At 48.6% G+C, this 24,593-nt stretch overlaps 1 protein-coding gene and 1 pseudogene across 1 annotated transcript; one reads left to right on the top strand and one right to left on the bottom strand.

The window, feature by feature from the left end:
- Positions 1-1,234: 1,234 nt before the first annotated feature.
- Positions 1,235-5,281, top strand: LOC100456982 (uncharacterized; annotated as a pseudogene).
- Positions 5,282-8,382: 3,101 nt separating this feature from the next.
- Positions 8,383-24,317, bottom strand: LOC129050234 (golgin subfamily A member 6-like protein 25). The gene is made up of 11 exons (XM_054531986.2): positions 24,207-24,317; positions 20,680-21,751; positions 14,773-14,901; positions 13,946-13,975; positions 13,631-13,681; positions 13,449-13,542; positions 13,247-13,353; positions 11,816-11,874; positions 11,344-11,485; positions 9,590-10,708; positions 8,383-8,932 (listed from the first exon to the last, which is right to left on the bottom strand). Exons 2-11 carry the CDS (start codon positions 20,770-20,772, stop codon positions 8,870-8,872), a joined length of 1,887 nt encoding a protein of 628 aa, XP_054387961.1. The 5' UTR covers positions 20,773-21,751; positions 24,207-24,317; the 3' UTR covers positions 8,383-8,869.
- Positions 24,318-24,593: the final 276 nt, after the last annotated feature.

Consider the following 24,593-nt stretch of genomic DNA (forward strand, 5'->3'; position numbering starts at 1 on the left):
TTTCATAAGTAGTGAACCCCGTCAGAATTACACATTTTGATTATGGCTCTAAATTTTATATTAAAGAAATAAAAATTTTATCGTATTTTATTACCATCTTTTACTCCTTCAGGTATAGCATACATGCTAGATTCTAGACCTGTTTCTTGTGTTACAGTGGTGTTACCCAGGCAGGTTATCAGGTAGTGAAGGTGCTGTCTGGTGGTGGTGGTGAGCCCAGTGAGGGCACATCCTTGCCGTGTGTGATGAGGGCCTGTGGGTTGCTGTGGGATTCCCAAACCCTGGCTCCTCTGTCTCCTGCTTCTGTCCTTACTCACACTGCTGGTGGTTTTCTGGTGTGAGCCACGGAGGCAAGTGGGATTGACAAGCCTGCTGTCACATTAGGAACCTGAGTTAAAGTGGAGCTGAAAGCATGTCCTCACTCTTGATGTTGTGCAGAGAACCACTTGTGCTTCTGGCCCAATGGGGCGGGTGGAACCAGGCCCTGGTTTGGCTCTCCTCCCCTCCATGTTCCCCTGTCCTGTCTGATTTGCTTTCACACTGATGTAAGAGTTACTTTCCCTCGGCCTCCCAAAGTGCTGGTATTACAGGCATTAGCCACTGCGCCCGGCCAGCATCCTTTCAAGTACTGGGGTACACCCAAGCTCCCAGCTTCTAGCTAGGAGTCATTTGGTCCCTCTTTATCCCAAAGGACCTGCCACCATCATTGGTTCCCAAAGCCCAGCAGGGTCCAGGCTCTTCAGCCTCCAACCACTTTGCATTTCTTTTCTGCTTTTCGTTCATGGAGATAAAGATTAACTTATTTTTCAGCCTGGGCATGTCTTTTTTATGTACTTTATTTTTTATTTTTATTTTTTGAGATGGAGTCTCACTCTCTCACCCAGGCTGGAATGCAGTGACGGGATCTCGTTTCACTGCAACCTCTGCCTCGCGGGTTCAAGTGATTCTCCTGCCTCAGCCTCCTGAGTAGCTGGGACTACAGGTGTGCACCACTATGCCCAGCTAATTTTTATATTTTTAGTAGAGACAGGGTGTTGCCATATTGGCCAGGCTGGTCTCGAACTCCTGGCTTCAAGTGATCCTCCTACCTCAGCCTCCCAGAGTGCTGGGATTACAGGATTACAGGCGTGACCACCGCGTGTGGCCTTTATTTACTTTGTATATCTCATCTATTACTGCTGCAGTTTGCAGAAGAGAGGATGCCCTCAAACCTAACTTCTCCAGACCATCCCAAATGGGAAGTCTGCTCCACGTCAACAGTGTTGTTGCTTTTAAAGACTATATGTCAACATGCCAGATTATAGCAAAAGGATGTCGAGGGCGCAATAGGATAGCAAGCCTAAGAGTCCTGGAGAGAAGGTGGCAGAGCTGCGTTTCGAAGGTGGTTCCTTCTTCAGACCCTGCCCTTCCTGCCTTGTTCCTCCAGTTGCGAGAGCAGCTGTTGGAGCTCCTCCACGGGCGAAGAGGTGAGGCTGGACTGAGAGGGAGATGGAGAAGCTGCCAGAGGTTCTTTTGGATCTAGAATTGAGACAGCAGTTCCAGCCAGGTCTGGAGGTGGGTGCTGTCACTCAGCCCCCAAGGGAATGGTACTGATTGAAGAATGTGGCAAGAACTCCCTGGCCGGGAGAGGGAGGTGCTCGCTCCTTTGAATCGCCTGAGCCCAGGCTGGAAGGCCCAAGGGGGAGGACGAGGCCAGCTCACTCCAGCTCCATCCCCTCCCTTTAACCCTGAGCTAGTCACCCTCCCAGACTCCAGTCCCTTTTCCTAAGTGCCCTCCCTGCAAAGTCTGCATGGAGCAGCGCTCCCTCGCGCCAGCTCGCCCCGCACTTTCTTGTCTTTCAGCAACCCCATGGGTTTGAACCTGAGATGATTCATTTTCCTAAAAGCCTCTTTGGGCTGAGGGAAGGCGTGGGTGGCTCTGCCAGTTTTGGAGTGGGGGCCGCCTCTTCTCAGAGCCGCTGTGAGGGCCAGGGCCACCCTCCCAGGTGGGTGTCTCTGGGCTGGGCAGCAGCTTTATAGGCAGCCCGGGCCATCCCCACTGGTCTGGGAGGCTGGGGGTGCACCAGCTCCTGCTCCTGATAGAGCCAAGGCACCTTAATTACCTGAGAGCTGAGTTTCTTGAAGAGTGGGCACAGAGGAGCTGGCAACGTGGGTGGGGTAGGCACCCAGGAGAAAATCTGTGGCTCAGTCTCAGGGAGAAGTCTCCACCAGCACAGCTGTTGTAGAGATGGGGAAACTGGGCTGAGAGGGAAGGGGGCTTGCCCAACTCACCAGCCCTGGAATGTTTTGAGCTTTGGGGGTGGATCTCCCAGGAAATGTGTTTTATGGCACCACCACCTCTGGTCACCCACCCTGAGGTGTGGCGGGCCTGGACAGCCAGCTTGACTGAGGGCCAGGCTGGTGAAGTCAAACGTACCACTCAGGAAGGAGACCCAGCCCTTCTCCAGACAGAGTTCAAATGTGCACTGCCTTCTTTGGGCCTCAAATTCCCCACATGAATTCCAAGGACCCTTCTAGCTCCTACACTCTGGGCCAAGGTTTCCTCTGAGCCCCAGTCAGCCTAGAGGACCTAGGATACATCTTCCTTGGACAGAGACCCACCATACGGGCAGCAGGAGGTAGGGGTGGGGGTAGGCAAGGTTCCTGTGGGGAGGTGGAGCTGTCATCAGAGATGGTGTCTGCAGACAGTGGGTGTATCGTGGCTCTGCTACTACTTGCTGGGTGGCCCCGTGACGTTTCTTTCCCCACTCTGGACCTCAGTTTCCCTATCTGTTCTGTGGAGATAAGATGCCTGCCTGCATATTTGTGGACTGGGATGTGTGGGGGCCAGTTGCAGTGTTTGTTGGTGTGGTCCTGGGGCAGCCTGCACCACCCCATAGAGATTTCTGGGCCCCACCCTAGGCTCACAGGACCAGAATCTCTGGGAATGAAGCCTGGGAATTTGCATTTCCACAAGCATCTGGCTGATTCTGACATGATTGAAAAGCACTAATAGTATATAGCAAGCTCTTTATAAAAGGTAAATTCATAGCTGCCTTTTACTAAGTATAAATCTCACCTTCCCTTCCTCAGTTGAGGACACACACCGCAGTTGAAAATCACTGTGCCTTTCCAGATGCAGAATCTGACGTTTCTGATGAGATTCTGTTAAGTGTTGCTTTCTGTAGTTTGTATTCCAAAACAAGGGGAATATCTTTCCATTTTTTCAATATAAATGTTTAGGTCAGATACGCTTTTTCAAACTGGACACACACAGTCACACAGTTTAGGATTTCAGCTATGGCTTCCTCTCAAATTATTAGCCTCTTTCTGCCAGGGAGCAGTTTTTCCCAGACAAGACCCTGGACACAGGCTGGTGGGGCCCCTCCTCATCAGAATCACTAGATCATGACTGACTCCTAGAGGTGGCTTTTTCTGCTTAAGTGTCAGCCCATGGGCTGGGATGTGACCCCCAAAGTTGCAGCAGAAGCTTCCACCCATCTTGGGCCCCCCCTGCCATCTATGGGGTAAGGCCTGTCCCTTGTCTTCTGGGCCCAGCCGGCCTCACAGGCATTCAGCAGATTGGAAAGTCGAAGCATGTGCTGTGCTTGGCTGGGCTCTCCTGCGCCCCTTTTTGGGGTGAGGTGGAGTGCATCCAGCCCCCAGAATCCCTGCCGTTTATTCCCCCCCCATCCCCACCCCCATACACACTCACAAGTAGAAACACAGGCGCAGTCACTGTCGCACACCACTCTGGACAGCACCATTTCCAGCCTCAGGGGGGCAGTTTCCTTACAGGGAAGTTAATGAGGCACTAAAGAAGGCTTGGGGACAGGGAGAAAATCTATCGAGAAGAGGCTCCTAGACCTGGTTCTGCCTCTGAATTGCTGGGGGTCCTTGAGAAAGTTGCTTCCCCTCTCTGGTCTCAGTTTCCTCAGGTGAGAAATGGGGGACCGGCCAAATGGTCTAAGGTTCTGGGAACCTCTAAGTCAGAGCCTGTAGCTGGTGGTCAAGATGAGGGAGAGGCCCTCAGGCTCAGCCGAATGCCTGAGAGTCAGGACAGGCCCAAAGGTGAGCAACCTGAGCACATCAGGTGGGTTCAAAGCTGGTGCATGAGCCCCACAGCCTGCAGAGCAGCTCTGGACTCGGGAGCCCGCTCGCACCAGCCCAGTGGGACTTCAGAGATGTGGGGTCCAGCCTCTCCTACTGTTGCAGGGCTGGGGGCTGGGAGCTGCAGATTCTGACCCCACAGCTGCCTTAGACATGCCAGATGGGCTGGGGCAAGACACACCCCTCTCTATGAACTGAGCAGTCAGTCCAAATAGATACACTAAAGAAGGGCTGTGGGATGGACCCAGCTGTAGCCTGGGGCTACAGACTAGTTTCCAGGGTACTCAAGCAGCTGGCCTCTGGGGTAGCAGCCCCGGGTATGAGAGGCAGGACTCAGAATCTAGGCCAAGCCTCTACAGGAATCCCCTCTGGAGAGCCTGGGCGCTCTGCAGGAGGGGCAGCAGGCAGCAGGTGCACCAGGAGCATGTTTCACAAGGTGCCCAATATTGCATCTGCTCAGATAGGCAGCGAGTTGGAAAGTGGATGCAGTAGGCAGGGTGGCGGCTGCTCCCCAGAGCCAGGAGTCCAGCCCAGCACCCACCTGAGTCCGCCTCAGTCCTGCTCAACTGGGTTATCTGTGCTCTTGGCCCTCTGGTCCCACCCACAGAGAGAGGGCTTTGGGGCGACTAGATGACCTGGCCCTTGTGGGAGGATGTAACTGACTCCTGAGCCTGGCGAGCCAGGCAGCCCCTCACCAGTGTCCCCACCCCCACATCTCCAGCCACCCTCATTCCCTGATCCTCCCATCTGCTCCCCTGACCCAGCGGTTTCCTCTGCTCACTCTCTTTTCCTGCTCCCAGGCTCGCCTGGTCATGTGTCTTTCACTCTCCTCTGAGTCTCCCTCTTTCCAAGCCGCCTCCACTCTACTTGACACACTCTCCCTTAAGACACCAGAGTACACAAGCGCAAGTCCCTGCACCTCACCTTTACTCCCAGACATGGGAGGGAGATGACATGAAGACCCAAACGCCCCTTGGCAAGAGATCTGGGGTATGCAGAGGGGCAGATCTGAGGCTGTGGAAGCTCCAGGGGCTCCCTGCCGGAGGCTGCATGTAAGCCGGCTATTGAATGTGGCTCTGAGCTGAGACCCCTCCTTGAAGCTCCAGACCAGGAGCCAGCTGCTAGCTCGACCCCTCCATTTGGTGCCTCAGAGAAACCTTGCACTCTGTAGGTCTAACTCTGAACCCAGAAAATCCCCCCATGTAGGCCCTGTCTCTTCATAGGGAAAGTACCACCTCAGACCCAGTTCTGCACCAGCTTGCTGTAGAAAGACCAGTCTGCCACTGTATGGCACACGGATGGCAGGGGCCGAGTGCAGGTGGAGAGAATAGAAGGTGGGCAGGGTGGGGGAGGCAGGGACATGGCTGTAGCCGTGGAGATGGGAGGACAGACAGGACTTGGGGGCTACTTGGATGAACCAAGGGGGGAGTCAGGAAGAGACACCCAGTTTTGTATCAGATGTGTAGAGCGTGGGATGCTGTTCATTGATCGAGGGAGGGGGAGGAGGAAGAGGTATGGCATGGGGAGGAGGTAGCTGAGCTCTGTCATTAATGTCATTTGAAGTCCCCAGGGAAAGAAAGGCCCACCAGCGCCTTCACTGCTTCAGCCAGCTCTCAGGGTGTCTGTGCTCCCTGGCCCTCTCAGCTCCTGCTTCATAGCTGTCAGCTGCAGTGGGGGACAGCTGCACAAGGGCCCAGCATGTCTGTGTGTTTACCCAGGGGACTGCCGCGTGGCCCATGCCGAGCAGAAACTGATGGATGACCTTCTGAACAAAACCCGTTACCACAACCTGATCCACCCAGCCGCCACCTCCTCACAGCTCATCTCCATCGAGACGGAGCTCTCCCTGGCCCAGTGCATCAGCGTGGTAGGTGCAGAGGATACCTGTGGCTGAGGCTCAGGCAAAGAGGCAGCTCATGCCCAAGCCCCAAGCAGTCAATGTCCAGAGGAATGAAATGACTAGAGTTGACTTAGACTGACCAGTACACGGTGGGGAGGCTGGAGGAGGGTCCATGAGGTTTATAGGTGTCCAGTATTTAATGAGGTCATGGTTTTGTTAACAAAGAAGAAATGAGGGTGGGGGTGGGATCACCACTGGCTAGGCAGCCAAGGGGCCTGCAGAGACTCCGCTCAGCTGAGTCTCCAGCATGACCATGAGCTTCTCCTCCTCATCCCCCCAGCCCCACCCTACTCTCTCCCCCAGCTTGCTCAACAGGTGTCCTTACAGGCTCCCTACTTGTTGGGGAAAATAAGAACCAGACTGGGGGAACTGACGGGTACAGAGGCCCAGGTGTAGGTGCAGGACCACAGGCAGTGCAGCGTCTACTGAGCCAGGCGGGTGAGGGTCTGGAGAGTGGACATGGCTGCTGCAGGCATGGAAAGGAGGCGCAGGTGGTGGCACTCCCAGGGCCCATTGTCAGGGCCTCCATATGTGGACGTGTGCAGAGGTGGGGGTGCTGAGGGAGGAGGGGCCAGGGAATTTCTCATCTTCTCTCTACTGCCTCTGAGTTGGCGATGTCAGAGGGAGCCATGGCCCACTGTAAAGTGACACAATGTCCCCACCCACAGGGTTAGAACCCCTCCCCTGGAAGCAGCTCTGAGGGGAACAGTCACATGTAGAGAGTGCAGGACGCTGTGTCCAGCCGGGGGAAGGAGGTCACCAAGGGGGTTGACCCTCCTCTGGCCAGGTGGCTGCCTTCTGACACACCAGCCTCTCTCTCTAGAACGGTGGGCCCCACACACCCAGCCTGTGAAACCTACAGCCCTCAAGAAGGCTTTGGCCAAATTAATGAGCGGCTCCCTCTCCCAGGAGGAAGCACAGCTGAAGGATGCAGAGGGCAGTAGAGTTGTGTATGCTCCGCCCCCTCTCTCCAGAGTGGGACGGAAAGAAGGGGGCTTTCAGCCAGGCTGGCCCAGGCTGGGGTCTGAGTGTCACTGTCCAGCTATTGGCTTCTGGCTTAATGGGTGAGCCCAGCTGCTCCTGTGCAGCTGCCGCCCTAGTGAGGGTGAACCGGCAGGTGAGTTCCATTTCTGAAAGCCTGGGAATACAGTCAATATTAGGCTGTGGGCTGCTGGGCCAGGAAGGGGAGTTTATTTTTCAGGGTTTGTTTATCTATCTATTGAGTTGATGAGGGAGGGTTATAGGTACAACCACCTTAAAGATGGAAATTTTGAGAGAGCAGGCAGGGATTTAGTGCTGGGTAAACCTTCTCAAAGCAGCTCTTTTGGGGTGGCCAGAATCCAGTACCAATATCCTCAGCATGTTCATCAGCTGCTGGGGGAGTGCCGGACAGGATGAAAGCACAGGAACACTTTCTGGATGATAGAAATACTCTGTATCTTCAAAGGAGGTAGGTTCCATGGGTAATGTTAAATGAGTTAAAACTCATCAAAATGTAAACCAGATCTGTGCATTTCACTGAATATAAATTATACCTCCAATTAAAAACATTTTTTTAAAAGACAGATGGGCTGGACGCAGTGGCTCACACTTGTAATCCCAGCACTTTCGGAGGCTGAGGCAGGTACATCACCTGAGTCAGGAGCTCGAGACCAGCCTGGAAAACATGGTGAAATCCTGTCTCTATTAAAGGTATACAAAGAAATTAGCCAGGCATGGTGGCACACGCCTGTAATCCCAGCTACTTGGGAAGCTGAGGCAGGAGAATTGCTTGAACCCAGGAGGCAGAAGTTACAGTGAGCAGAGATCGTGCCACCGCACTAGCACCTGGGCAACAGAGCGAGACTCCATCTCAAAAACAACAAAAAAAGGACAGATGGAGGTTTTCAACTTTCACTAAAGGCAGAGGAGCTTGTGACAGATTCGCCTCCCCACAAGAGCAGTTAGAAAAACTGGACAAAAGTGTGCCCTGCCCCCAATCAAAAACAATTGTTGAAAGGTAACTGAAAACCTCAGCCAGAACTTGAGTGACCATGCCTAGGAGGTGACCCTGACAGTCTGTGGTGCTTTTCCCACATTTGGTGATTGGTCAACAGTAGAGGGCTAAGAGGCTAAGAAACTGAGTATGAAGTAGTACTTAAGGGGCTGGAGAGCCTACCTGAATGTTTGGCACTCTCACAGGGCTGAAATGATCTAATGAGAATTTGGGTCCCAGGAAGGAGATGGGACCTCGGTGGGGACCCTGGAAGGGCCACCCCTAGGAGTCCAAATGAATAAAACATAGACCAGCCATCATAAAACCTAAAACTTGCTTTGAACCAGCTTAGTCCCAAACTAGATGAAGGCGATGTGCCCTTACTCCAGTTGTGTGCCATAAAGTCAAAGTCAATACTCTCTGGAGGCAGAACAAAGTTTATTAGGAATGCCATAAGACAACACAAGACTAAACGAGAAAGACCAAGAAAAAACACAATAGAAACATACATGTAAGGAAGAACTTTTTTTTTTTTTTTGAGACAGAGTCTCGCTCTGTCACCCAGGCTTGAGTGCAGTGGCACGATCTCAGCTCACTGCAACGTCTGCCTCGCAGGTTCAAGCGATTCTCCTGCCTCAGCCTCCCAAGTAGCTGGGATTACAGGCACGCGCCACCATGCCCGGCTAATTTTTGTATTGGCCAGGCTGGTCTTGAACCCCTAACCTCAGGTCATCCATTCACCTCGGTCTCCCAAGTTGCTGGGATTACAGGCATGAGCCACCGTGCCTGGCTAGTATTTTGCCACAATTTAAAATAAATAAATGTTTTTTTTCAGGTTTGTGCTCAGACTCTATTCTAAACAGTCACGTGGCAGCTTACTCTTCTCCAGGCCTTGCTGCCGGCTTTTACATGTTTATTGTTTGTGCGTTCTTGTCATCTGCTCGGTAGATGGCAGCTTCCAGGTGCTCCTAAGGGGCCGGGAAAGAGAGTGAGAAGGCACGGAGGTTGCCAGGTCATCCCGCTTGGGGCCCCGCCCTCATCACCTCCCTCAACCGGGTCTCCTGCAACTCTTGGTGGGCCACCTCGGCCACCGCTTCGCCCTGAGCTTCCTGCTGCTGCAGCTGGGCAGTGCCTCCTTCTCAGAGGCCAGCTGCTGATAGGTGGCCACACACTGCTGCAGGTGACCCAGGTAATGGTCTCGCTGCTGCTGCAGACTCTGAGCCTCTTGGCTCTTCAGCTCCACCTGCAGGATAGGCGTCAGGGTAGGTAGTGGCTGGCTTCCAGATTCTGGGCCCATAAACAGGGTGGCGAGGGCACTGCGGGGCTCTGTCGCCTGCCCAGGCCCCTTGCCCTGGCCCCTTCCTCCAGGCCTAAATGACTACCTCCCTTGCCTAGAGGCCCATGCCTCCCTCCCCAGCCTCAAATCTCACACCCTTCTTCCCACCATTTAAACTGTAGGCCACAGACTGGTGGAAAAGCAGAGGGAGCCAACCACCATCTGCTAAGTTGTGGTGAGGTCGTTCTGTATGATCTCCAGGGTTTCCACGCACCTTCGTCTGCTCCCCCCAGAGCTCGGCCTTCCGCCCCAGCTCCCCCAGCCTCTCCTCCAGCTCCTGCAGCCTCACCTCCAGTTCCTGCATCTTCTCCTCCTGGTGCCGCAGCCTCACTTCCTGCTCCCACATCTTCTCCTCCTGCCTCCGCATCTTCTCCTCCTGTTCCTGCATCATCTCCTCCTGCTCACGTATCTTCTCCTCCTGCTCTCGCATCATATCTTTCTGCTTCCGCACCTTCTCCTCCTGCCTCCACATCTTCTCCTCCTGCTCCCGTATCTTTTCCTCCTGCTCGTGCATCTTCTCCTTCTGCCTCCACATCTTCTCCTGCTCCCGTATCTTCTCCTCCTGCCTCCATATCTTCTCCTCCTGCTCCTGCCTCTTCTCCTCCTCCCGTATCTTCTCCTGCTCGTGCATCTTCTCCTCCTGCCTCCACATCTTCTCCTCCTGCTCGTGCATCTTCTCTTCCTGCTCCCGTATCTTCTCCTCCTGCCTCCCCATCTTCTCCTCCTGCTCCCGTATCTTCTCCTCCTGCCTCCACATCTTCTTCTCCTGCTCCCATATCTTCTCCTCCTGCCTCCACATCTTCTCCTCCTGCTCCCGTATCTTCTCCTCCTGCTGGTGCATCTTCTCCTTCTGCCTCCACATCTCCTCCTGCTCCCGTATCTTCTCCTCCTGCCTCCACATCTTCTCCTCCTGCTCCTGCCTCTTCTCCTCCTCCCATATCTTCTCCTGCTCATGCATCTTCTCCTCCTGCCTCCACATCTTCTCCTCCTGCTCCTGTATCTTCTCCTCCTGCTTGTGTATCTTCTCCTCCTGCCTCCACATCTTCTCCTCCTGCTCCTGCCTCTTCTCCTGCTCGCATATCTTCTCCTGCTCCTGCCTCTTCTCCTCCTCCTCCCATATCTTTTCCTGCTCATGTATCTTCTCCTCCAGCTCCCGTATCTTCTCCTCCTTCTCTCGCATCATCTCCTCCTGCCTCCGCATCTTCTCCTCCTGCTCCCGTATCTTCTCCTCCTGCTCTTGTATCTTCTCCTCCCGCTCCCGTATCTTCTCCTCCTGGCTCCACATCTTCTCCTCCTGTTGCTGGTTCAGGCGGTTCCACAACTCGTTCTCTTCCACCTGGGCTTGGAGCTTTGCTGACACACTCTGCAGCTCCTTACCCAGGTGGTCAGCCTCCGCCTGCAGCTGCTGCTGGAATAGTGAAAGTGTTGGTTTGAACCTCAGAAGGAAACAGACTCATGAGCTAGCCATATAAATGTAATCTATAGGCCAGGCACGGGGGCTCACGCCTGTAATCCCAGCACTTTGGGAGGCTGAGGTGGGTGGATCACGAGGTCAGGAGATGGAGACCATCCCGGTTAACACGGTGAAACCCCGTCTCTACTAAAAATACAAAAAATTAGCCGGGTGTGGTGGCAGGCACCTGTAGTCCCAGCTACTTGGGAGGCTGAGGCAGGAGCATGGCGTGAACCCGGGGGACGGAGCTTGCAGTGAGCCAAGATTGTGCCACTGCACTCTGGCCTGGGCAAAAGAGTGAGACTCCAACTCAAAATAAATAAATAAATAAATGTAATCTATAAAATAATGGTTTTCATCCAGTATCCTTTAAAAAAATATTTTAAGCACTAACTCTGAGATTCTGATTCCCCAGGCAGGGCCCCAATTTGTACATTTTTAGCACACTCTAGAGGATTCTATGGTGGGACCAGAACAGGAACCCAAATTTTCCAGCTCTTGGCGGGAGCCTCCCCATACCCTGCATGATCCCTAGACCATGGTCCCAGCTGGGTGGGGCTCCCACAACCCCCGGGGCTGCAGCCGCTCACCTGTGGCAGCAGGAGCTTGGCCCTCTCCAGCTTCCTTTTTAGCTCCTTTACGTTGAGCTGGATCTCAGACTTTTCAGATTCTACAAGTCGAAGTTTTTCTTGTAGTTCGGCATTTTTCTCCTTCAGCTCCTCATCGGTTATGCTATGGCCAGAGGCAGTAGAGAAAGGAATGAACGAAGAACAGAAAGGACCGCTTTGGTGATCAACCCTCTACTTTCAGCCCACAACCACAGAACCGTGGCACTGGAAGGGACCCCAGGAATTAAAGGTCACAGGTGGCAGGCCAGAGAGAAGACATGAGTTGCCTGAGGCTACCCCATGAGTCAGTGGCACAGCCGGAACTAGAGCTTCCCTGTGCACACATGAAAACCTGTAGGAGCCTCTCCCCATGCTCACCTGTACCCCCCACCTCCCAGCACACCACCCACGCTAAGGGCCCCCAGACCTCCCATTCCACCTTCCCCCATCCTACGTGTTCCTGTACAGTTCCAGACTCAGGGTGTCCCTCTCCTTTGTTAACTCCTCGATGTACTGCAAATAGAGAAAGGTTAAGTCAAGACAGAGCAGGCAGAGGAGTAGCTGGATGACCAGGAACAACAGCTACTGTGACTACTCCACAGTAACACTCCCTCACTCTCAATCACACCTGACATGTTCTCAAGGCATTTCCAAGCCCATGGTCTCATTTGTTTTTCATTTGTTTGTTTGTTTGTTTGTTTTGGCAGAGTTTCATTCTTGCTACCCTGACTGGAGTGCAATGGCATAATCTCGGCTCACCACAACCTCCCCCTCCTGGGTCCAAGTGATTCTCCTGCCTCAGCTTCCCGAGTAGCTGGGATTACAGGCGTGTGCCACCACACCCGGCTAATTTTGTATTTTTAGTAGAGATGGAGTTTCTTCATGTTGGTCAGTCTAGTCTTGAACTCCTGACCTCAGGTGACCCACCCACCTCGGCCTCCCAAAGTGCTGGCATTACAGGCATGAGCGAGAGCACCCGGCCCTCATTTGTTTTTCAAAGAACTCAGTGAAGGTGGAAGGGACAGGGAAAGAGACTGAATTTAGGGCTGGCTAACAGGGGCCCAGAGAGATCAGATAATATTGCTATTGTTATTATTCTTATTACTACCACTGTTGGAACCTTTATTGAGTGCTTCACCAGGCACTATGCTAATAATCCTATTTAATCCTCATAACCTCCATAGGAGATGGTTACCATTATTATCTCTATTGTGTAGATGAAAAACATGTGGTATTAAAGGTTAAGTGCTGCCTAAGATCACCTACAGCTGGGATTTCAACACCCAGGTATATCTGATTCTCTAAGCCCATTCTTTCGCTGGAGGTAGGGGCACAGTTAAGAAGGAGGAAATTAATCCTTTGTCGAATTTTTGAAAGGGTGATACGTTTGCATAGTCCAAAACTCAGAAAGTCCAGAAGGGAAATATCTCCCCCCCACACTGTGCCTCTATCCTGAGTTTTTTTTATGAATCCTTACAAACATGTTTTATGTATATTACCATAATATGTACACACACACACATATATACCTGCTCCCTCTCTCCACACAAATAATAACATACTCAAGATACTCTTCTGTACCTTTATGGTACAAGTACCCTAACCGCCACTTAGGACTTGGCCAAGGCCACAGCCAAGGATGGGCAGGGCGGGCACTTGGCCTCTGAGTTCTATGTCCAGTGCTCACTCCCCACAATGCTCCCCAGCTCATCTGCAGCAGCCCACTCAGCCCCAGTCTGCCTCTAACAACCACACACAAAAGCAGCAAGAAATGGCAATGCTGCCTTCTGGGCAGGACACCTCCATCCTACAGAAGGGAACTTTAGGCTCACTCCTCCATCTGCGAAGCTGGGCTCCCAGTGTATGGGGCAGTGGTTGGACTCACCTTATCCGCCTTCTCCTTCTGTGTAGTGACGGCAGAGAGAGCCTGCTCTAACTCTCCTGCAAACTTCCATGAATCATGCAGGCAGCCGATCAGATCCCTGGCCTCTCCTGGAATGAGAGACATTCAGATGTGGCCCAAAGGACTCCCCCTAAAGGCCTGTCAAAGTGCCAGGTTCAAGGATGATGGGGTGCCAGATTCCCACCTTCCAACTGTTTGACAGCTTGCTGGCTGTAATAGAGTGCCGTCTGAAGCTCGGTTTTCTGACATGTAAGGATTCGTATGGTATGAACCTGGGCCTTTGGGAGAAAAGACAAGCAAATGCTGAAAGAGAAGCAAAGAAACATTCCCCAGAGGACAGGAGGGAACTTCACACCCTCCACTCACCTCTAGCTCCCTCCTTAGAGCTTCCTGATGTTGGTGGTTTGCCTTCTTTTCCTATAGAAAGAGGAAGACAGAGCTCTTGCTAGGAGGAGGCAGAGATGGCACAGCAAGAGACATGCCCCCAGAATGGCACCACTGCCCCAGGACAGGCCCACCCATGGGACCAGTTCATCAGGGACCCTGTGGGGATGGGGTGGAATAAGGGGGGTGAGCCTTCTTCCCCAGGCTAGGAGTGGGGGAGATGAGACTGGGGCCTCTACATCTGAGTGCCCCCAAACCCAGCGGTCATGTCATGAGCAAACAAAGAAATCGCGTTACTTCTTCCAGCTGAGCTCGGTTCTGTTGTTTCTGTGGGGAGAGTCAAAGGAAGGTGACTGAGGGTGGCCTCCTTGACTCTATTCCCCAGGCCAGGAAGCAGTAGGCAGGGGTCAGGAATGGATTTAAAAGGCACAGTTCTCAGACCCAATGGGAACACAAACTGGTAAACTCTCCTCAACTCCCAAAGAAGAAGGATTTGGGTCTTTGTTGGTTTTTGCCCACAGCCACGGAACTCAAAGTCTGAAACTAGATTCTCTTGAAAAGACAGTAACAGAAACCTTCAGAGATGGAGTGTGAGAAAAGCCCACCCTTCTGCCAGCTTGTGATTTAGAAAGGTGGATTCATTCAGCAAACATTGAGCACATACGAGCCAGGGACAGTTCCTCACAGTGGGGATAGAGGTTAGAAAAGGCAGACAGGAGTCCTTGGCCCTGAGATTTCCATTCTAGTGGGCCTTTAACTGTCAGGCTCTCAGAGCTAACAGAAACCTCTGATACTCTCTAACTCTACCTCAGGAAATGCAAGCCCAAGAAGGAGAGTTTACAGCAGGCCCTGGACTAGGGATTAACATAAAAACACAATGACAAATCTCATTTAAACTTCACAAATACAAGTAAAACAATACCACTCCTGTTTTACAGATGTGAAAAGAGAGGCCCAAAGAGCTCAAGCAATTTGCCCTAAATCATATCCCTAGCAGATGGAGAGGTAGGATTCAAATCCAGAATTCTTAACCAGTACCTGGCAGTTCTTCCACAATCTTAACAATTACCCTCCACCACCCCTTGGGCCCGCTGTCCCCAGGAGCCTGGCCAGCCAAGACTCACATTCTCAGGTGAGGGGCAACCATCAGAAGTGGTTGTCTCAGAGTTAGTGCCATTATTTATTTTCTTCTTTTTGGTGTCGCTTGCTCCTGCACCAACACTAGGGTTGGTCTGGGCATGATGGTCTCTCAACTGTGGAAAGGAAGAGCAGTGATACTCATGAGAACTACAAGCTCCTACAGTCACATCCTGCTTTACAGTTTATACTAAATACTCTTATAGACCATCTGATTTAATGCCACCAACTGTAGGAAATGTTGTCACAATCACTTAGTGACTGAGAGAGATTGATACCATGGCTGAAAAAAAAGGCAGTAATGGAACTTAAACTCAGTTTTCTGACTCTGAGCTCTGGGATTTTGCCACAAATCAGCAGCTGCCAGGGACCAAAACCAGAGGCAGAGGTAGAAAAGCAAATATTAAGTAGGCAGGAACTGTACACCCTCACACGTCTGTTAGTGTTAAGAAGTACACCAGTACCTCTCAAACCTTTACATCAATGTATCCTCATGGCAGAAGGCAGCCTTTCTGTTAAATCCGGGAATTTAGCAGAAAGAGGACAACCCAAGCCTCATTTCAGAGAGAAGTTTTGTATACTCTTATAAATCTATGTGACTTTCATCCCTAAGTACATTAATGTTTCATCTCTCAATAGAATCAAGGGAAACTGATGCTTCAGAAAGATGCCCCATATTTATCCTGTGGCACTCAAAGTACCCCAGGTTGAGATGAGATGAGGAAGACTCAAGCTGTCAAGTCCAGTTTCCCAAGATCTGTTCCACAGAAGATAAGCAGATCTCACTCCAGAAACCAGTGACTGAGGGGCACTCTGGTCCCAGAACAATGGAGAATTCAAATCTGAGGTGCAGAACTCAGAAAAAATGTTAAAGTCTCTCTGGAGAGTAGAAGCCTGGGAGAAAATCCAACCCAACCCGTTCTCCCATTGCCACCCAGAGACACTGTCAACATGTGGAGCTCATGGGGGAGGTGTAGGCTTTTCACACTGTCAACGTCTGTGGTAAGGAAGTCAGGCAGCCTGAAACCTCTCTCTTCTAGGTCCCATGGTCCCCATTCCCCTTCCAGCTGGAAACCTGTGCTGCAACCAGAGGAAACAGAAGTGGGCAAGAACACTTAGGGGACTGGGTCCTAAGACCAAAGGCCGGTCTCGTGGTAGTAATGACAGTTTGTAGAGGGACTGTGACATCACTACATTCCACTCCTCGGTGCAGTGGCGGGGGTGGGGGGGACACATGAGTGCAATGCCCAAGTTGCCGCTTTGAGACTGGGGAGGGGGGTCACAAAATTGGGACCCAGATCCTTGGAGATGTGACCCCAAAGAGCCCCGGGAGGTCAGGCTTGGGGCGGCAGGAGGTGAGGGCCAAGTAAGGAACAAGGAGCCCCAGGAGTCACGTCCCCAAAGTCACCCTGTGGCAACTGGTGAGGGCAGGTTCTGGGGCACCCAGGTCCTTGGAGATGTGAGCCCAAAGAGCCCAGGGAGGTCGGGTTTGGGGTAGCAGGAGGTAAGGGCAGAGTATGGAGTTGGAAGCCCTGGGAGTCACCTGCTCAAAGTCACCCTGGGGTGCCAGGCAGGGCAGGGGCAGGACTCATGTGGGGGTTGGGCTGACTGACAAGATTTTGGTGTGGGGATCCCAGAGGTACTGGGGGGGGCCCAGCCCGGTGTGCCTCGGGAGTGGCACAGACTGGCAGCAGTTCGGCTGTCAGAGGGAGCCTCAACTTGGGTTGGGGTGCTGGTGCGTTTACCTTTTCCTTGGCCTCGGCCAATTTGTTCTGTCGGGTTTCTTTGTACATCGTGGGTTGGGTAGGGAGGTGGGGGTGTGTAGGGAGGTGGGGATGGGTAGGGAGGTGGGGGTGGGTAGGGAGGTGGGGGTGTGTAGGGAGGTGGGGGTGGGTAGGGAGGTGGGGCTGTGTAGGGAGGTGGGGGTGTGTAGGGAGGTGGGGGTGGGTAGGGAGGTGGGGGTGGGTAGGGAGGTGGGGGTGGGTAGGGAGGTGGGGGAGGGTAGGGGGGCGGGAATGGGTAGGGAGGTGGGGGTGGGTAGGGAGGTGGGAGTGGGTAGGGAGGAGGGGATTGTCAGGGAGGTGGGGTTGGGGCCACATCAGCATGATCCAGGTGAGGACAACTATACACCTCCAGTCACCTCTACGTCGCTGTGTGACTGAGCCAGAGGAGGCGTAACCAGGGCTGCACTAGAATGCAGAATAGGGGCGTGGCCTCAATGCTTGAAGCCCATTGGCCAATGAGAAAGATGAAAGGAAAAGGAGTTGTGGCCAGACAGCAGCGTGTCATGAAGGACCTGTGTTGTCACAAGGAAAGCTGCCCATGCAACTGCTGTCCCCATCCACTCCAGGAGAGGGGCGGGGCTGGCTTTCACTTGAAAAACTTTAAAACTTTATTACCTCAATTGAGGTACAAATCCTATTAAAATGGAAATTTTATAGTGTGCTTGATGATTGATAAAGCAGACTTTAGTATCCAACATTCCAATAAGATAAAGTAATCACAATGTTTTCTCTTTTTTAGAAAAACTTTCTCTTATTCTCCTACATTAGTGTTAAGTTTAAAAAAAAAAAAAAACAAGAAACATGTCTAATATCTTTAAAAACACAAAGCTTTTGAGCCCGGCGTGATGGCTCATGCCTGTAATCCCAGCACTTTGGGAGGCTGGGGTGGGTGGATCACCCGAATTCAGGAGTTCAAGACCAGACTGGCCAACATGATGAAACCCTGTCTCTACTAAAAATACAAAAGTAGCTGGGCATGGTGGCAGGTGCCTGTAATCCCAGCTACTTGGGAGGCTGAGGCAGGAGAATCCCTTGAACCTGTGAGGCAGAGGTTGCAGTGAGACAAAATCATGCCACTGCACTTCAGCCTGGGTTACAGAATGAGACTCTGTCTCTAAATATATACGTACACACACACACACACACACACACACACACACAAAGCTTTCTGTTTAATAAGCACTCAAAGTTCTTTACAGGGTTAAAGCAAATACAGGACCCTTCTAATGTAAGGCTAAATGGTAAGTGATGGGGGAGAGAAAAAGGACATAAATAACTCCCACTCTCATGAGGTTAATCACTAAATCCTATTTTTCTAGAATCACCTGGCCTCTAAGCCCTGAAAATGAAACTGAATTTCTCACTAGATACTTGGCTATGACTTGCAATCATGAAAACCAAGAATTGTGTTTTGTCACTGTGTATTACTTGTTACCTGGGATCAAGGGTTGACTTTTTCATGATTTGCTCCATTACCTGTGTGCTTCTTATCTCAGACCAAACTAAGCTTTTTTATAGACTTCTACAATTTACAGTTAGTATGTAAGAGTGGCTCTCAAACATATAGTCTCTGGACCAGGAGCACCTGGGAACTTCTTATAAATGTAAATTCTCAGGCCCCACCCTAGACCTGATGAATCAGAAACTCTGGAGTAGGGCCCAGCAATCCGTGCTGCAATAAGCTGTCCAGGTGTTCAGGAACCTCTGCCATACAGCAGGTAGAAAAATGTGTTTCCTTCTATAGGTCCAAAGCCAGGGATACTATATGTTCTGTCTCAATATGAAACAATGACATGCAATTAAAAGACATAAATCTCCTTCCTACTTCCACCCTCCAGCCAGTGTGTTTTATTTTTATGAGTTCAATAAGAAAACGTGTGGCAATCAGAGATTTCATCTAAAAAATATATTTACAGGTATCAGTTCTCATCCAGCCTGATCTCATCCAATATCATTTCTATTCTCTTACATCTAAAGTTTTAGAAAAGGATCTTCACAATATAAGACTCCGGCGCACTAGGAATTCTATGATAAAAGGCAATGTAGATCTGAATGTCCAAACTTACTAGAGAAGAAAAGTGGAGTCACTGGCTATATTTTCAAATTGCATTCAACAGGAAATTAAAGTTTTGAATTTTTTTCACCTTCATCCTTCCAAGTTAATAGAATTAAACCAGAATACTCCATTCTTCCACAGCCTGTAGCCAGGCATACTTTTACTGTGTTACTTCTTGCTTGTCAATGGATATAAAGCAAAGTCCTGGTAGGCACATTTTGTATACTTGCAAAGGTGCAAAACTAAACAGTTCCCTCTATTCAACATTAAAACAAAAGTCCTGTAAACCTCAGATGGTGAGTGTAATACTTCAGCACTAGCACGAAAGCCTCAAATATAAAAAGATAGCAAGAATCTCGCTAGCAAACACAAGTAAGCTCTTGGCCGGGAGCAGTAGTTCACGCCTCTACTCCCAGCATATTGGCAAGCCAAGGTGGGGTAAGTCAGGAGTTCCAGACCAGCCTGGGCAGCATAGTGAATTCATATCTCTACAAAGGAAATTTAAAAATTAGCTGGGCTTGGTGGCACACACCTGTAGTCCTAGAGCTACTTGGGAGGCTGAGGTGGGAAAATCACTTGAGCCCAGAAGTTTGAGGCTGCAGTAGCTATGATCATGCTACTGCACTCCAGTTAGGGTGACAGAGCAAGATCTAGTTATTACATTCTGTCCTGCTCCTGTTTCCACTAAAATCACTAAGTTAAAATGTGTTCATTCAGCAGGATAAAAATTAACTGAAATTTGACTTTGGTGCTTTGCTAGCAAAAAATAAATAAATAAAGTGAAATGACAAATTACTTACTGGGAGAAGGTCTTTGTAACCTCAATGACAGATTAAAGGTTTGTATCCTTAGCCTATAAAGAAATCTTTAAAATTACTCAGAAAAAAAAATGAATGATTTCCAGCAGAAAATGGACAATGGAGAAACCGGCACCTCCCACAAGAATAAAGATGGCCAATAAGCAAATGAAAAAGATTCAAAAGCGCTAGAAATCAAAGAAAGGTAATGAAAACAATGAGATTTTCTGCTTAAAGACCAGTGAAGATGACAAATGGAAGGGGGAACCTGGAGCTCTGTCCCTGTTGGTGGGAGTATAAACCCAACCAATTTTCCTATAGGATGATTTCAACATTTCTTTTAAAAATCCTAAAACTGTTTTATACTATTTTCCTCTAGAAATTCTACTTCTATGAATTCAGTGTAAAAATCCTCACTCGAGTCCATTAAAATATATATAGAAGGAAATTCACCTCTGGGGTGGCAATCATTCACTTACCATACACCCAGCGATTAAAAGTGATGATGCCAGGATATATTTCTCCCATAGAAACATGCTTAAAATATAGTAAGTGACAAAAGACCATGTACTATGATTCTACTTTTTAAAATGTTTGTAGCATAAAAAGTGTGAAAAGCAACAAACCGGAATGTTTTGAGTGGCAAAATTAAAGATTTTTCTTTATATTTTGTCATCCAAATTATTACAAAAACAATGTGATTTCCTTTATAATCATGGAGAAGTGTTATTTTCATTTATTTATATTTACATTTCTTTTCTTTTTCTTCTTTTTTCTCCTGTATGTATCCCATGTAGGCTACAGAGCTTAAATCCCTGCCTCTTGAGAGAAATCAGCCCATTTTCGGGACATGCAGTACACAAAGCTGCCCCATCTTCCCTTTATTTTTATTTTTATCTTATTTATTTATTTTGAGATGGAGTCTCACTCTGTTGCCCAGGTTGGAGTGCAGTGGCGCATCTCAGCTCACTGCAACCTCCATATCCCGAGTTCAAGCAATTCCCCTGCCTCAGCCTCCTGAGTACCTGGGACTATAGGCATGCACCACCATGCCCAGCTAATTTTTCTATTTTTAGTAGAGAGGGAGTTTTCCCATCTTGGACAGGCTGGTCTTGAACTCCTGACCTCAAGTGATCCATCTGCCTTGGCATCTCAAAGTGCTGGGATTACAGGCATGAGCCACTGTGTCTGGCCTGTCATATTATTTCTAAACTTTTGAGTGACATTTCAATTAAGTTAAATTTAATTCTTACTGACCTGATCTGTTATCCTCTGTTTAATGATATCTTCCAGTTGAAAGGTGTTTCCTCTGTAATCACAGGTGCAAAAGGAAATACAACATGTATTCATTAGGTGGATATCCACTAAACCACGGGTTCACGCATTGTATTCCTTAGACCCTCAGCATCAGCAACATGTGGGAACTTGTTAGACATGCAAATTCCTGGGCCAGCCTCACACCTCCTGAATCAGAGAGTGGGGAAGGACAGCTATCTGTGCTTTAATAAGCCTTGAGATGCTCCCTGAAGTTTGAAAACTACAGAACTAGAATACATACGGTAGTAAGTGCTCATACTTTATCCAAGGTACTAGGGACTCTTCCCCTCTTTTCCATTCTCTTTTCTGTAGAAATAAAATGAGAGCTCCTTTGGATTTAATGGGTATAAGAAAGAAGGCAATGAGATGACCAGGGTTTCAAGTTAGAGTTCAAAATTTAATCGGTGGACAGTGACAGGATGCAAGCCTTCTAAACAGATTACTGCCAGAAAGCTGATTATAATCCATACATTAGATATCATTAGTGTATTGATGTTAAAATTTTTGGGTGGATTAATGGCATTGTGATTATATAGGAGAATGTCCTGGTTCTTAGATGATATCTGCAAAAGTACTTAACAGTGAAATGCTCTGATACTGCCAACTTACTTTGAAATCATTCAGGGGGAAGAAGGGCACATATACAATCTTCCATACGTGGAAGAGAGAAAACAAATATGACAAAACGTTAACTAGTGAATCCAGTTGAATAGCATACATATGTTCACTGCATGATTTTATCAACTTTTCTGTGTTTGCAAGTTTTTAAAATAAAAAGTTGAGGGAAAGAAACATCACCCCAAATCTTTCTATGAAATGGGACCATAGAAAAAGCAGAGAAGTGAACACTCTGCAGAAGAGTGCACCACACCCATCCGGACAGCATGGTCAAAGCGCAGCTCTCCTCCAGGAGGCTCTTCTCTGGTCTCTTCTGTGTTGTCACTTCCCCCACACGCAGCCAAGGCTTTTTTCTAACAACTCTTTTTCTAAAGATGTAATTTTTGTCATTCATCTAAGAAAGAGAAAAAAGAATTAGTATTCATTTAGAAAACAAAATTACACTTACATTTGTGAAAAAGCAAAAAATACTTTGAAAAATGGGGAAGCAAGAAACGTACTGTTCTACAATTCTGTTCTGTTCTTACCGTCTTTTTATTCTTCCAATGACTTCCTATTCCTGCTGCCTATGGTGGGGTGAGCTGCAAATGATTTCTTTTCCTCATTGGCTTAAAATGTCATGTTTATAATATACTACACTCCCCCAGAAGCATTTGGGTTTATTTCTGGGTTCTCTTCTATTCAAGTGATTTATCTCTTCACAAGCCACTATCAATTCTGATTATTAGAGCATCCTAAAGTTAAGTAATTGTTGTTTTTGTTTTTGTTTTAGTTTTTGAGATACAGTCTCTCACTCTGTCGCCCAGGCTGGAGTGCAGTGGCGTGATCTCGGCTCACTGCAAGCTCCACCTCCTGGGTTCATGCCATTCTCCTGCCTCAGCCTCCTGAGTAGCTGGGACTACTGGCACCCGCTACCACGCCTGGCTAATTTTTAGTATTTTTAGTAGAGATGGGGTTTCACCGTGTTAGCCAGGATGGTCTCGATCTCCTGACCTTGTGATCTGCCTGCCTCAGCCTCCCAAAGGGCTGGGATTACAGGCATGAGCCATCATGTCCGCCTAAGTAATTCTTTGATTAGAATATTAGTATTTGATGGAGGTTGACCCTTTTGACTCTAAACTCAAATTCTTATTATCTCTAACTTCTAAAAGACAACAATTATGACTTCAGTGTATAAATACCAGCTTTTTCAGCTATCTTACAGAATGCTCTTATTTTCCTAATGTCAATTCAGTTTATCCATTCAGTTTTCTCTCCAAACACTAGTGTTTTCATTTTAGTATCCCTAATCTTTTTTTTTTTTTTTTTTTTTGAGACAGAGTCTCACTCTGTTGCCCAGGTTGGAGTACAGCTGCACAATCTCAGCTCATTGCAACATCTGCCTCCCAGGCTCAAGCAGTCTCTCACCTCAGACTCCCAAGTAGCTGGGACCACAGGCACATGTAACACACCCAGATAATTTTGTATTTTTTTTTACAGAGATGAGGTCTCACTATGTTGCCCAGGCTGGTCTCAAACTCCTGAGCTCAAGTGCTGGGAGCTCCTGAGCTCCCAAAGTGCTGGGATTACAGGTGAGAACCACTGCTCCCAGCAGTTTTCCTAATCTCTTATCTTTATCTTTTGTAGCTGCACTGGCTTATTTGGTTATTAACTGTTAATGTTAATTAACAGCGGTAACAGTAATACTGGACATTTTGTCTTATTCCTGATCTTAAAGGGATGTTTTTAGAATTTCACCCATCATGCATGATGGCAGCTTTTGGATAGATGTATTTATAATCCACTAGGAGTAAAAAAAAATTAGAAATAAATATTGAATTTTATCAAAGGTCTTTCTAACATATATGGATGGAACCGTGTATTCTCTCCTTAACATCTTGCCAGCAGGAATCATACCAGATCTTCTAATAGTGATTCAAGAGAATAAGGCTCATGTGGTTGTGTGGCATAATTTTCCCACTGTGCTACGTTTGCATCACTAGTCATGAATGAGAGAGTGTGTGGGTTTTAATGCTTTGTTTGTCAGGTACCTTTGTCAGGTTTGGGTTTTCATGCTCTAACAGTTTCAAAAGAAAAAAGTTTGAAAGTTCTACTTTATTCTTTATATGTGGAAATTGCAATAAATTACTTGTGATTTACTGAAAACTTTGCTTGAAGCTCTGATATAATTTCATAGCGAAACCAAACCTTTCTTTCTTTTTTGTGGGGGAGGGTGGGAGGAGCAGGATGGGAGGACACTATCTCATTGATACTTTATGTTTCTTTTTCTCCTTTAGAATTTATCTTCCAGGGACAATCTGACAATGATGAATTTAACTTAGATTCACAGATTTTAAAAATAATTCTTTTGATATTCTTGGTATCATTTATTTGCTTATTCTCCAGCTCTGTTGCCCAGGCTGGAGTGCCATAGTCCAGTCATAGCTCAGTGTGGCCTTGAACTCCTGGACTCAAGTGATCATCCCCTATCAGCCTCTCGAGTGGCAGAGACTATAGGCTCACGCTACCACACTCAGCTAATTTTTTACACTTTTAGTGGAGATGGGGTTTCACCATGTTGTCCAGGCTGGTCTCGAACTCCTGGGCTCAAGCAATCCTCCCTCCTCAGCCTCCCAAAGTGCTGGAATTACAAGTGTGAGCTACTGTGCCTGGCGCGATTCTCATTTTTATTATAATAAAATTTTAAGATTGGATAAATAATATAGCCCAATTATTGGAGCCGGACTACATCTACTAAAATTAAATGAAATTTCACTTGTCTGAAATCATGACATACTTTGGAAGATATCTTTTTCATGGTATTAATTAAAATTATGACTATTTGGAACTCATCAAAATCTGTGGAGCACCTTAAAGACGTAGGCGGCATCCTCCGGAGCAGTCAAAACAGTTACAAGAAGAGGTTCTCAGGACAGCTTTGTCAGGAGAGATATGCTATGCATATAAAGACATAAGGGAGACAGAAAAGCAACAATCATTTTACACACAGGCCCCAAGTTGAAAGCTATAGGCTGGGTAATGCGGGCACTGATTTTTGCAAATCACATGCTTTCCATATGGCAACTCTATATACTGTGCTTTTGCATTAGAGAGTAGCAGCAAGATTTTCAGTTTTCTGTTTCTTTGTTTGTTTGAAGACAGGATCTTGCTCCACCACCCAGGCTGGAGAGAGTGATGTGATCATAGCTCACTGCAGCACTGAACTCCTGGGCTGAAGTGATCCTCCTGCCTCAGCT

Source organism: Pongo abelii, chromosome 16 (assembly GCF_028885655.2).
Source record: "Pongo abelii isolate AG06213 chromosome 16, NHGRI_mPonAbe1-v2.0_pri, whole genome shotgun sequence".
Taxonomy (NCBI): domain Eukaryota; kingdom Metazoa; phylum Chordata; class Mammalia; order Primates; family Hominidae; genus Pongo; species Pongo abelii.